At 34.5% G+C, this 14,817-nt stretch overlaps 1 protein-coding gene across 2 annotated transcripts in view; it reads left to right on the top strand.

Moving 5' to 3' along the window:
- Positions 1 to 3,219: 3,219 nt before the first annotated feature.
- Positions 3,220 to 14,817, top strand: part of LOC137830378 (uncharacterized) — a 31,640-nt gene continuing 20,042 nt past the window's right edge. Inside the window, exons 1-4 of one of the 2 annotated variants that reach the window (XM_068637670.1) lie at positions 3,220 to 3,800; positions 8,500 to 8,558; positions 11,532 to 11,613; positions 11,799 to 11,866. In XM_068637670.1, coding sequence (XP_068493771.1) covers positions 3,516 to 3,800; positions 8,500 to 8,558; positions 11,532 to 11,613; positions 11,799 to 11,866 — 494 coding nt within the window. In that variant the 5' untranslated portion in view covers positions 3,220 to 3,515. The remainder of the gene's footprint in view (positions 3,801 to 8,499; positions 8,559 to 11,531; positions 11,614 to 11,798; positions 11,867 to 14,817) is intronic. The other variant, XM_068637671.1, reaches the window with a different exon arrangement.

Here is a 14,817-nt window from a genome sequence, read left to right as displayed (position 1 = left end):
TTATTATTTTCATTATTTATAATTATATGTTGTTATTAATAGTATAATTAAATATTTTTTGAAAATATTAAATAAATTTATGTAATATTTAATTTTGTATATTATAATAAAATGCATGTACAAGGGTATTTTGATAAAGAGTAAGAATCCTACACGGAATCAACGCAAATCTCTTTATTTGTGTGAAGAATGAAAAAAATGCATTTACCACTCCCTCCCTCCCTCCTAATTGCACATACCTAAAAAAACACAACGTTAATGTTCTTTTATGTACTAAAAAACATTAAAAAAATAATATAAAAGAGACGAGATAGTGAATAAAATGAACAAAGTCTGTTAAAAAAAACAATGTGATAACTAATAGAATATGCAAATATTTTTACACGATCAAGCAATAAGATTATTTTCAATAAAAAACAAACTAACTATACGTGGATTTTCGAATGTCAGAATTTTTTAGTAGTCGCGCATTGCTCATAAGTCAAAATCTTAGATATAATGATTGACTCTAATGTATTAGTATAATTCAAGTCTATAAGATGGTTAAGACAAGCTAATTAATTCAATATATTAACCAGTCCAATAGAAAATATTACATAAAATATTAAAAATATTACAAAAATATTTACATATTTTATCAATGATCATTTAGGAGGGCTTAAATTCTAATAAGAACTTAAGATAGTTATATGAATAATAAGCACAATTGTGTGTTTATGACAATGAAAAAGAAAAAAAAAAGGTATAATTTTATCCTATTTTTCTTTTGAATTTGCATAAAGTTCTTCGTTTTGATTAAGAAGAAGAATGAATAACTTATTCAAAATTGTATTCTCGTTTTTTAGTAATATTTGAAGTCAAAACTTATTTTCCAAAATCCAAAAGCATGTTACTGAAAACATGTGTTTGAGATTTTGTTTTTCGGTACATGTTCTTAGATCGGTAATTCCATAACACTTTTTTTCAGAATGTACAATTCAAAATACTACAATGCACTACACTTTACCAATGTGGGACAACAATGTGGCATGATGTGCAACGACACTGGAAAACAAATTGATGGTGCACGCTAAAAGTTAGAGAAAAGTGCAACGAATAAAAAGTAGGTTTGAAGTTAAATTACAAGTCTAGGGTATTTTGATCTTTGTACTATGAGTTTTGCATGTAACAATTATGAGAACGCAAGAAGAAAAAATCCAAAAAATTATCTCGTTTTTTTCATGTACCTTCATAATTGTTGTAATTCTAAAAGTACCCTTTTACAAATATTTTTAGGATTTGTTGGAAGTGAATGAGGTTACTGGTAAAGTAGTGTTTTGTGGTGGTATTTTATGATGAAGGTTGTAGTATTTGGTGTTTCATTAAGAGTTACGATAACAATTTGTGGGGGTTGGTGATGATTTATGGTGGGAAAATAAGTTAGTGTGTTTTTTTATTTATTTGTAGATTTTGTAAAGATTCCGAATAGTAGAATACAAAATACAAGATAACTTTCAAAGTGTAAAATTTAAAAATAAAAATAATATCAAAATTATAAAATTTAAAATATAATTTTGTATTAATACAATAAAAATAATTAAAGAATATAAAAAATCCCAAAGTAGTGTTGAGAGGTAAAACTCGAGAATAATTAATACATTAATTATGAATCAAGAAAAAAAATCGATATGACGAATATAAAGGAGACTATTTCAAATAATTCAATTTGGAAAAATGATTACTAAATGAACCGGGTTGAGAAGTACTTACCATAAATTTTTTAGTGTAAATCAAATAACACTTAAAACAAAATAAGCATGAAGTAAGAAATTATTGGTTTCAAAATAAAAAAAATTAACTGCTAACATATCAATCTTATAAGTATAGAATGTAGTACACATATTAGAAGATAAATGTACCTTTATAATACAAATTATTTATGTAAACACACCTCTAAATAAATTACGCATAAATTTATTTTTCTATGCATTTTTTAAGATTCTTTCTTGATATTTAGATCATTTATTTATTTATTTTTTAGATTCCTATTACATAAAAAAACTTAAATATATTCAAAAGAATTATTTGTTTTATTATAGTGTTTCACGTTACATAATTGCAGTCGTTATAAACTAATCATAATTTGAAAACAGAAAATTGTTTCTCACAATTGTAAAATAATCTCTTAAATTTTAACACTAAACACCCGTGTAAAAAAAAAAAAAGAGGATATTTCTTCCTACACCCCCAACAAATTTCACTTTGCAACCATCAATTTTGAAAATACTATTTTACCCTTTTCAAAAATGATTTTCATATTTTTTTTAAATGTATCAAAACATATTTTCTAAAAAAAAATATGAAATATATTTTTAAAAAACGTTTTTTTATAATAAATTTTTTAAAACATATTATATATACTAGCGGAAACATAGGCATTGTGACTGTGTATCCGCATTTTTTCTCTCCTGTTCAACTCGAATGATGATAGAAATTTAACAAACATAACTAATACTGGATGAGTAAAAATTGAAAAACAAAAAATAACATGTAAAAAAAATGATAAATTGATTAATCAATCTCTTTCTTTTTTCTTTTGGTTTGAGTTTCTCTCATTCTTTAAACTTTTTCTTTTCTTTTATTAGTGGGTTTGAGATCTGAAAGTGTGACGATGTTCACGTAAGATTTGAATTCACTTGATAGTAGATACAAAAGAATTATGATTTTATAAAAAAATAGAGTTGCTTAAAATGGAGTAGAAAGAATGATTGAAATTTAAGATTATTTTATTTGATAGGTGAGATTTGGTGTGAGAATCAAATAAAGATAATGATATATGATCTGTTATTGCCTTAAAATAAGAAATTAAAAGAAGATTGAAAAGTTAGTTTGCATATAAAACCTATTCCTAAACATTAATTTAAAAATTAAAAAATATTTTTATTTTTTAAATAATTTATATGAAATGATAAAATATGTCATTGTAATAGTAAAAAATGATATATACTATGTGAGCGTAGAATAAAAAAAATTATATAAATTTTTTTTATAAAAAGATATCAATTTTTCTTTATAATTATTTATAACTGTATACCACTCTAAAGATTATCAAACTATCATATATGTATATATTTTGGAACCTGTTTGTGAAAATAATTTTTCTAAAACATGTTTTGAAAAAACTTTTTGAAATGATAAAAAATCAGGTGGGGCATTTTAGTTATTTCAATTAATAGATGAGGGTACAGGAAAATTTGTACGGGGTGCATTAAGACACATCTAGAGATAGAAAAGCCGTAGAAAAAAGTGTCACCGTCCACGGAAAGAAACTGTTGACATGCTTTCCAGAACCAACCAGAACTGAGTGAGCTACCGGTAACACTTCTCTTGGCGGTACCTGAAAACCCACTATCTATTCTCAACCATTTACCCTTTCTATTCCTCTGAATTACACGTTTTGCCACTTCCTTCCTTCTATTCTCTTCCATTACTTATATATCTTTCTCTCTTCCCGCCTCTTGTAATGCATCATCAAAATGTCTTCGCTCCAATTCCGTTACGCTCTCTCTCCTCTTTCTCCCACGCTTTTGCCTCCTCGCCGGCCAATATTTTCTCGCACTTTCTCTCGTTTTCCGGCAAAATTGCACGTTTTCTCGGCCTCGTGGAGGAGGAGGCGAGTTCTCTCAATCTGCTGCTCCTCGAAAACCGGTTCCCAGCTTCGGCAGGTCGCTGTTCCCGAGAACGATGATCGGCCTCCGTTCGATATCAATCTCGCGGTTATTCTCGCTGGTTTCGCTTTCGAAGCTTACTCAACTCCACCTGTACGTGTTCCTTTCTGTTGTTTTCGTTCGGTTTTGGAGAAAATACTCGGGAATAGTGAAGCCGTTTGTGCTAATAGTTCATAATTGAAGTGCTAGAATAGTTTATTTTATCTATTTTTTTTTGCTGTTTAGTTCCTGAGATTATATTATTCGATCGTATTGTATATTTTATATTTATATTTATTATAATAATGATGATTGATCATTTTGTCACTCCCTAGTTGTTTTTTTGTTTATTTAATTGGAGCATATTAAAAAAATAAATTAATAGTGCCTTCATTTATTCTTAAGTAATATGGAAGTCATGTTGGGATGGAAAGAGTGCTATTTTAAGATTTTAGGATTAACGTTTAAACAATCTAAACCCTAAACCGTTGGTATTTTTTAAGGTATTTGTTAAATAAATCATGAAACTTGTAGGGAATTGTGATTGAATGACCGTGTAAAATTGTCTTACACTTTATTTACATAATCTATTTTCTAATAGAATTGCAGGATTGATGATTTTTTTTATTCATCATTATATTTTTTTTTTTAATTTTCTCTGATATTATCGCTATAAAATTTTAATATCAATGAAAATACACGTTTTTCTAATTTATATCTCTTTTAGTATCAGATTAGTCCATACGCTCTTAACACCAATTTGAATATAAGGAAGAAAGGGACTAAAAGGTGACTACTACCAAATAGGCATAGTTGAGAATGCTCAATTCATTAATTATCAGAATGCACAGTAGAGAGAATATATAACCAACATAAACAATTACAGCTCACCAATAGATGAGAAGGAATCTACCCGGCAGAAGGTAAAAGTTGTACAATAATGTACTAAACTTAATACAGCTTAGCAGGTTTCTAGCCCTTTCTAGAAGATAGGGAAAACAGTTCTAAGATTATACTAGGCTATTTCTAATTCATGACAACAAATAATTCTTCTCATTTCTCAATCAGATATTCAAAAGATTTACAAATCTATTAGTAGAATTTGTACAAGAGATTTGATAAAAGCATGTGTCCGTTGCGATTAAAATTTATTCTAGTGCCTTCTAGTGATCCTCTTTTCCTCAGTATACAGAGTTAAATATAATCCTTGAAATTGTTTGGCTTTTTGGTGATTCTCTTTGATTTGGTGGACCATGTTATGTTACTATCATCATCCTCCACTAGGGAAGACTTTTACAGACCCACACCTCAAAAGCAAGAAGCCCACTTGTTCTTTTGGCCTCATCAATACCCTCCTCTCAAGGAGTTTTTTTGTCCTCAAAACCCAGTCTTAGAAATTGACTCCTAGTTGAAACTTCATCCTCCTATATAGCCTCCTATGCCATCTTCCCCCTTTGAATGGATGAGCCATTGATTCACTTGTTCTCCCTTCTTCATAATGCTGTGGAAGCTAGGATAGACATAGGCTCAATTATTTCAGCTCCATCATAAACACCAATACTCCTTTCCTTAGAAAAGCTCTAAATACTTCTTCATTCATTAGGGATTGAGATGTAGAAGGAGCATTCATAAGCTCAAAAGGCATTACGAGGTATTCATAATGACCTTTGTGAGTTCTAATGCGATTTTGGGAACATCATCAACCTTCATATACACCTAGTGGTATTTGAATTTCAAATCCAACTTAGAGAAATACCTTGCTCTGTGTAACTCCTCTAGTAGTTAGTCAATAACTATTATGGGAATTTTTTGTGGCTTTATTCAAGGTTTTATAATTCGCACACATTCTCCACTGGTTACTCGTCCTTTTCACCAATATCATTGGACTTGAATATGCACTATGACTATCCGATTGTGCCCATTTTCCATTAACTCACGTTCCTGCCTCTCAGTCTCATTTTTGTGATGATAAGGATAATGAGGAGGCCTCAAATTAATCGACTCTTGACCAGGTAGTCCTTTGGGTTCTTTGAAAAAATGATCATTTTTTTTATCAGCAAAGAATGAAATTAAATTAAGAGGGATACAAAAGGGGTATCCCAACCCTTTTACATAAACCAAATCACATTAAGAATCACTAAGAATAAAGAGATGAACAAACCTCCCAGAAACAATAGATAGATAATGTTTGCTGCATAAGCTAGACATCCTATTCCACCTAGCACCGTGCTCGTATTGGAATGCCATAAGCACTGCAAACTGCAACTACAAAACCATCAAAATACACCAAAATATTGGTTATCTCCACCACCTCATTGACATTCCTTCTACCCAGCTTGCAGTGGCACGATTGTAGCACTTGTCACAAAATTAATCACTTCAATGCAGCAACTTCCATTCGCTCCTTTTTGGACTCTGGCTTCCCCCTGTTTGCTCCTTTTAAGCTCACTTTTATCAAAAACCAACTTCCTACTTGCCAGGGTCCATCTCGCACTTAAATTGGTTGGAGTTTACAACTTCGACTTACATCCCCCAACATGTCTAAATCCCCACCACAACCTCTACTGCTACCATCCACATGTGAGACCACTAGTTGATCAACAAACACACTTAGGGATTTCCACAACAACCAAAACACCACATAAAAAACACAATTTTTGTTTCCTGCAAAAAGAACCCTGAACCAGCATACACCCTGCCTCTATTGGTCTGTTATAAGACACATCAAAACAGAATCCTCCATCATGTCCTTATCATTCCTTTTGACTCCCTTGCATACAAGCACATATGTCCTTTCCATCTTGCACCAGCTGCAGGCTGTGACAAACCCACCTACACCTCTAACCAACTATAAATCCAGTATAGGTTGTAGTCTTAAAACTCTTGGTATCTGAGAGTCCTAATTATAACTTCTAATGCAAAGCATTGGATTAAGAATCCAGTCTACGAAAGAATAAGTAAAGGAATGCACCTTGTGCTTCATCCAAAGCCAAGATTTGAGTTGAGCCTTCTGAAACACCTCCTCCGCATCTACTAGCCCTTTTTTGAATACAATCAGGTTCCTTTAGTCCCAGATACACCTAATAACAGATGCCCAAACACCTTTCCATACCAGGTTTTGCTTCTTGCTAGCATTGCTCAGATAAAAACTCATAAAATGTAGATTTAAATCATTCTGTTGAACAGAAGAGATACCTATCTATTTGAAGCACAAGGACCATACCCATTGTGCGTATTTACACTCCAAGAAGATATGTTGACAAGACTCCTCCTTAAGCTGACACATTGCACATAACATAGATTCCATCGTCACCCCTCTCCTACTCAAACTCACCTTGTTGGGATTTTATCCAGCAGCACTCTCCAAGCTGTCACGATCACATTTGGGAATGCCTTAGTCTTCCAAAGGAAATTAAACACATCGGATTGGGTTCCACGAGACTGCTTGGCAAGGCACTCATAAGCAGAATTCACAGAAAAAAGGCCTGGTTCTTCCTTCCCCCACACCTGCACATCCACATCATTCCTTCTCATTAGTGCCCCTGATAACAGTGTAAAGAGGTATGCTTCCAGTGATGATTCCCACTCAAACCTGGCACGCCTCTATGTCAGCCTCCTTCTCCAATCCGAATTAATTCACACGCCAACTTCACCCACTGTTTGCCCCTGGTTTAAGGATAGGGAGAACAGTCTAGGAAACAAGGATTTGAGAGCAGAGCTCCCAACCCACACCTCCTCCCAGAACTTTACTTTGTCTCCACACCCTAGTTTCCAGCTTAGTTCTTCTTGAAACCATCCTTTTCCTCCTCCCTCCTTGCACACTTTATAGAGATCTTTCCACCACCAAGATTGGAGTTTGACTAGTGAATGGACGCTTCCAGGCTTCGACCCATACTTTGAAAAAATGATCATAACACTTTAAAAATATATTTAACACCTCTTGTTAGTTATTGGTAAGTTTCTTATTTATTAAGCCTTGATTTACACCCAACATACCACAAAGATATGCAAATAATGATTCTCCTTGAGGTACCCTTTTGAAGGTTTTGGTTCCTAGAGATGTCCCTATCTCCAGGGTTTGCTTTTTCCATGCCCAAAGAAATCAACCATGACATGTCCAAGATCATATCAACATCCTCTAAATCAAACAAATATATCTACCATGAAAACCCAATCTTCTATTTTGATTTTAATTCTACGACACACTCCAAGCGTTTCTGACTTGTGCCCATCTTCCATCAATATTCGCATACTCTTGGTGGTCTCCCCTACTCCAACCCATATCTTCAACCAATCTTCTAGAAATAAAGTTATGTGATGCTTTGCTGTCAATCAAAATAAACAGAGGCAACTCACTTACTTTTCCTATAAGTTTAAGAGTTTGAGGCGACTCTTTCTTCAACTTGAAGGTCGAGCAAACTTAGGGCGTTGCACCCACCATCTGTGTCTCCCTCTTCTCCCTCATATACATTTTTTGAAACAGGTTCTCCTTGTCGCATTCCATCTGGATTTCATCACCCACCAATATAATCTAGAGTTGTTTCATGAGGCATATAAATTTGTGCATATGGTTGTATGGTCCACCGCATTTAAAATACTAACCTCTCTTTCACTTATCCAACAAGTCTTGATAGGCTAAATGCCTTGTCTGCGTATGTATGCTACTTATATTATTCTTGTTGTTTCTTCATGATATTATGAGTAGAATGGAATAAATTGATCACTATTAAAATGAAGATAATGATTTCTTGAAAGATGTATTCAAACACCTTCTCAAACCTTTTTTGTTTGTGCCCATTACAACATGTTGCAGGAAAATATAGGCAAGCGGGAAGTTGATGCTGCTGGTTGCAAGACGGTCTACCTCTCTGAGTATGATTCATTTGCTTTCCAATCATGGTTGCACATGCACTCATTGTTCATTCTTTTATTAGTTTAATATATCCAATGCTTATTTTAAAGATTCTTGTGGAGAGAAATTACATATATTCATATGATAGAATCCCCTTTGTGTGTATTAACAAAATTGAGGAACACATACATATTACATAGCAATTCATAGGGATGGACCCAAGCCCATACAAATCATATGCATCAAGCTTGTTACATATATAGTCCATCATAGGGCCCTACAATTGTTTGGTGAAGGTATTTGCCAATTAATCATTATTCTGAAAATAAAGTAAAAAGAGGTATAGGATTAGTTCCTTGTATAATGAACACATAGGGTTAAACTTGTTACATCTAACACTCCTCTTTAATCTGGTGCATATAAATCGTATGTACTAAGCTTGTTACAACTATAATCAATTTTAGGTTCCTGTAAAAAGTTATTGAAATTATCTGTTAATTCATCATTCAAATTAACAAACTTAGTCTTGATGTCTTTAGATACAATCTTTTTTCGAATAAAGTGGCAATCAATCTCAATATGTTGTCATTTCATGGAAGACAAGATTTGAGCTATTATGAAGAGCAACCTGATTGTCATATATACGTGTCATGACATGAGTGACCTCTCCAAATTGTAATTTTTTTAAATAACTATTTAAGCCAGTAGTGAGATCATTGCTATATATTTTGCTTCTACACTAAATCTCGTCACAACATTTTGTTTCTTGCTCTTTGAAGAGATCAAGTTATCACCAACAGAGGCACAACTAATCTTTGTGGATCTTCTATTAGAAGGAGATCCTGTCGACCAAACAACTTTAGTATGGATACTGTGACCATATAACAAATCTTTTCCAAGAAAACCTTTAATATACTTCAATATATGAATGACTGCTTTCCAATGATGTACACATGTGGAATTAAGAAATTGACTCATCCCATTGACTGCAAAGGAAATATTAAGACGAGTAATAGTAAGATAGTTCAAATTTTCAACTAATCTTTTGTACTTCCCTAGATCTGAAAGAAGCTCCCCTTCATTAGGTAGGAGTTTGACATTGGGATCCATGTATATGGTAATAGATTTTGAATTCATTAACCCAATTCCTAAAAAATATCCAGTGGATATTTCCTTTAAGAGATAATGATACCAATGTTGGATTTGCTACCTTAATCCCCAAGAAATATCAAGATCTTTGGTCTGTGACAAAGGTGTTGCTTTACCTGTGAGATGCCATGGTAATCATGTTTGTAAGGATAATGTCATCAATGGCCAACATATATTATTAGAACAATCTCAGTTATTTAAGCAATTGTTTGATCCATATAATCTTACAAGAGGAAGAAGCCATTGTTCTGTACTATGCTTTTGCGCTAAATCTTGCCACTAAATTCTACTTCTTATCTAGAAGTGGATCTTTTGTCAATAGGTGCGACTTCCCTATTTTCATTTGAGTATCCCACAACTCGAGTATGATTATTGTGTAGGGACTCCTTTAATGTACATTAAAGAGTGAATGGACTGCATTCCAATGTCTCGCACATTAGAATTAAGAAATTGACTGACCACACAAAGCACAAAGGAGATGTCAAGATAAGTGATCATAACCATAAGGTGGTTTAGTTTCCAACCAGTCTTTTTTTCCTCTCAAGATTTGAACGTGACTCCCTTTGACTTAGTAGAAGTTTAGCATTGGGATCCTTAGGTGTCTCAATGGGTTTGGAATTCATTAGCCCAATCTCCTCTAAAATATATGTTAAAATTATGATTATTATGTATTGTACAACTTATATAAAGATGTTTCTTGGGTCTATGTACGTATAACTTTTCCTTCTAATGTACTCTTTCCTACTTCATAAATAGGAAATATACATCAATTGAGTATGTAATCCACTGGTTTTTCATCACATCTAAATTGAAGTTGGTATGAAGAGCCTTCTAGATGGACTATCATTATCCGCTATTCGTTGTTGGCCGCTGCCGCTTTGTCTGGCGAAGTCAAGGTTTGGTGTGTCTCAAGGAGAGCAACCCAACCCTGGTGGTGTCGTGACCTAGAGCATCATGATGCCCAAGGTGCTGTGTGTGCGTGTCCAAGGTGCTGCCTTCCTGATGTCGGAATCACAAAGGATTGCTGTTGTGTATCTTGTTGGTGTTTTTGAGCATGTTTCTACAGTTGTCTTCCTGGTTTGACGCACTTAACTAGTCAAGGCTGTCTCCTCGTGCCTTTGGGTTTTTCCTTTTCTTCTTAGATCTGTTTGTCTCTTTGTCTTTGAAATGACTTGTACTATGTCTGCTCCTTTTTTTTCTATTCCTATATTACCATGACAACTAAACTGAACAAACTACTTGTACTTGACTTGGTGCGCATCTGTGGAGTTATAGTTCGTTGGTTAAGAATACCATGATCATTTGGAAAAGGTAGTCGGTGTTGATCCGAATGAAGATAAACCTCTATGGTACAAACTGGACTTTAAGTGTTGTGTTGTTTTGTGGTATTTGATTCAACAAGATGTCTTAAAAGTACTTAGATCCTTTAAGACATGCTCTTCTTTTTGGAAAAAGGCGGATGATAGTTTTGGTAAAACATCTCTTTGATGCAACTCAAAGAGCCTCTCTCAATATGAACACTGGGTCCTTGGGAAGGCACAAATTTAGATTAGGCTCTAAATACCATATAGAGAGAAATGTTATGTATCCATGTGATAGAATCCCCTTTTATGTATTTGCAAAACTGAGGAACATATATACACATAATATATAAAATAACATAGGCATGGGCCCAAGCCCATATATAAAATATATCTATAATGTCTCTAACAAATCTGATGGTGTCATTTGATCCTATGTTGTTGCCCTTATTTAATCAAACGAAGACTTGTTGTAGTAATTATTTTCACAAGATTTCCTTAGAATAATGGCATGTTTAACCATATTATTTTGGGTATCTGCAGGGAATTTGTTCATGAAATTTATGATGGTCAACTCTTCATAAAGTTGAAAAAAGGGTTCAATTTTCCTGCCATGGATCCATGGGTTGGTTTTGTTTTTTAAATTACCACCCTAATTATAGTTCTCTAATGAGATGAAACTACATGTTGCTTCATCTTGTATCTGACAGTTATCCCTGTTGCCCCCAATTTTTTAGTTAATTCATACAACAACTTATTTCTCTATGATTTCTATCATTTCTTTATATCTGTTATTTTTTTGTCATCCAGGGAACCAGTGATCCATACATAGTCATACAGCTGGATTCTCAGATGGCTAAAAGCGGTATCAAATGGGGGTGAGCATTTATCATATTTCTGTTTTGTTCATTTCACTTATTCAAAGCCCACCATCTCATGGTTAAGAGTCAATGTTACATTGCATTTTCTTTTTCAGAGTCAATTGTGTTATGTGACTGTTTTGACTTTTCTTTAAAAGATATTTCATATTGTCCCTGGAAGCATTTTCTGAAGTTTGAAGTATTTTGGATTATCAAGTTTAGAAGGAATAATATTTTCTTCTATATAAATTATGAGGTCATTAGACCTATATATACATGAGAGCTTGCTAGTTATTTTAGGAAATATGGACAACTAATTCTAGAGAAACAAATCCCTATGATTGTGGGATTGTTTCTAAATACATAATCCTAATATTAATAGTAAGATACAGCTGTGATACAAAATAAAAATATAATAAGGATAAAATATAAAACTTCCTAAACAGTTTTGACACTCCCCCTCAAGCTGGTGAATAGATGTTCTCCATTCCCAGCTTGGATATAATTCTTTCAAAGTTACTGCAGTTCAGTCCTTTGGTGAGTATGTCTGCAAGTTGACTCTGAGTGGACACATATGGGGTGCAAATCAAGCCACTGTCTAACTTTTCCTTGATAAAATGTCTGTCCACCTCGATATGTTTAGTTTTATCATGCTGTACTGGGTTGTGGGCTATGCTAATTGCAGATTTATTGTCACAATATAACCTCATAGGTTCATCCCATCTTATCTTCAAGTCTTCCAATATAATCTTCAGCCATAGAAGTTCACATATTCCTTGGGCCATTGCTCGAAATTCTGCTTCAGCACTTGATCTAGCTACTACACTTTGTTTTTTACTCTTCCAAGTCACTAGATTTCCACCAAGGAAGGTGCAGTATCCAGTAGTTGATCTCCTATCCACAACTGACTCTGCATAATCTGCATCCGTGTATGCTTCAAGACGAACACTTTTGTTTCGTTTGAACAAAATCCCTCTTCCTAGAGTCCCTTTTAAATACTGCACAATTCTAAGGGCAGCTTGCAAATGTGCCTCCTTTGGTTGGTGCATAAATTGACTGACTAGACTCACAGCAAAAGCAATGTCTGGCCTAGTGTGAGATAAGTAAATAAGCCTGCCCACGAGTCTTTGGTACATTTCCTTGTCCACGGCATTATCCTCCTCCGCACTTCCCAACTTTATATTTGGATCAACTGGAGTACTTGCTGGTTTGCAGGCTGTCTTTCCTGTTTCTCTAAGCAAGTCAGTAATATATTTTTGTTGAGATATGAAGATTCCTTTCTTGGAATGGGCCACTTCAATTCCCAAAAAATATTTAAGTCTCCCTAATGTCTTAATTTCAAATTCCGTGGCAAGACATTGACTTAACGTTTGCTGCTCCTCTTTGTCATCTCCAGTTATTATAATATCATCTACATACACCAATAATATTGTTACTCCTCCTGAAACTGAATGTTTAGTAAATAAAGTGTGATCTCCTTGGCTCTGTTTGTAGCCCAAACTTGTCAAAACTTTGGTGAATCTTCCAAACCATGCTCTTGGGGATTGTTTCAGCCCATATAGAGCCTTTTTTAGCTTACAAACGGTTCCAGCAGCAACCTGTCCATCATAGCCAGGGGGCAACTCCATGTATATTTCTTCTTCAAGGTCTCCATGTAGGAATGCATTCTTCACATCGAACTGCTGCATATCCCAATCATGATATGCTGCTAATGACAATATTACTCTGACCGTGTTCATCTTAGCAACCGGAGCAAATGTCTCCAAGTAATCCACTCCATAGGTTTGAGTGAATCCTTTGGCTACTAACCTTGCCTTGTAACGCTCAATAGTCCCATCAGCCCGATACTTTACAGCGTATACCCACTTACACCCTACTGGTTTTTTTCCAGTTGGTAAGGTGACAAGCTCCCAGGTCCTGTTCTTGTTTAGTGCCTCCATTTCCACATCCATGGCTTGTTTCCATTTCCTGTCAGATAATGCTTCAGATACAGAGGAAGGTGTGGGTGTAGAGTTTAAGTTTGTGAGAAAGGTTTTATGGGTAGGAGAGAATTTTTCAAAGGATAGGAAATTTGATAGAGGGTAAAGTGGCTGTTGGGTGCAGGTTCTGGTTCCCTTTCTAAGGGCAATAGGAAGATCCAGGTTTTGATCCTCCTGTGCTTCTGAATTTTCCAAAATAAACTCATTAGAATTATTGGAATTTCTAGGATTAGAAACTGTTACCTCATGTAAAGATGGTAGGTTGGATTCTTGGACATGGATAGATTCTGGAATGACCTTTCCTCTTCTTGAATATACCAGATTTTTTCCGAATTTCCCACCACCATTAGGTGCAGATTCAGCTGCTGATTCAGGTGCCTGTTCAGGAGCTGATTCAGGTCTTGCTGCTGGTTCAGGTGCTTGTTTTGTTCTTGTCTCAGTTTCAGGGACAGCAATGCTATTTGTCCCAATTTCAGGTCCAAATGCCATATTTGGAAGCATGAGAGGCTCATCTTCCTCTCTTACATTCTCCCCTTGAAGATGAGGCTGGAAGTAGCTCTCTTGTTCGTTGAATGTGACATCCCTTGACACAAAGAATCTCTTTGACGGGGGGTGAAAACACTTGTATCCTTTTTGTGTGGTTGAGTACCCTAAGAATACACATTTGACAGCCCTAGGGTCCAACTTTCCCCTTTCATTACTATGAACATGCACAAAGGATACACACCCAAATATTCTAGGTTGGAGTTTATTTGTAGGGTTTAGGTGTGGGTAGAAGGAGGATAGGACTTCCATGGGGCTTTTTGATGCTAAGATTTTAGAGGGTAACCTATTGATTAGGTAGGTGGCCGTAAGAAGGGCTTCCCCCCAAAATTTCTTAGGGACATGATTTTGAAAAAGTAGAGCTCTAGTTTGGTCTAATAAGTGCCCATTTTTTCTTTCTGCAATCCCATTCTGTTGGGGTGTGTTAACACATGAAGACTCATGAAT

Source organism: Phaseolus vulgaris, chromosome 7 (assembly GCF_000499845.2).
Source record: "Phaseolus vulgaris cultivar G19833 chromosome 7, P. vulgaris v2.0, whole genome shotgun sequence".
NCBI lineage: Eukaryota > Viridiplantae > Streptophyta > Magnoliopsida > Fabales > Fabaceae > Phaseolus > Phaseolus vulgaris.
The sequence above is the reverse complement of the archived record's forward strand: the minus strand, read 5'-3'. Positions and strand labels throughout refer to the sequence as shown.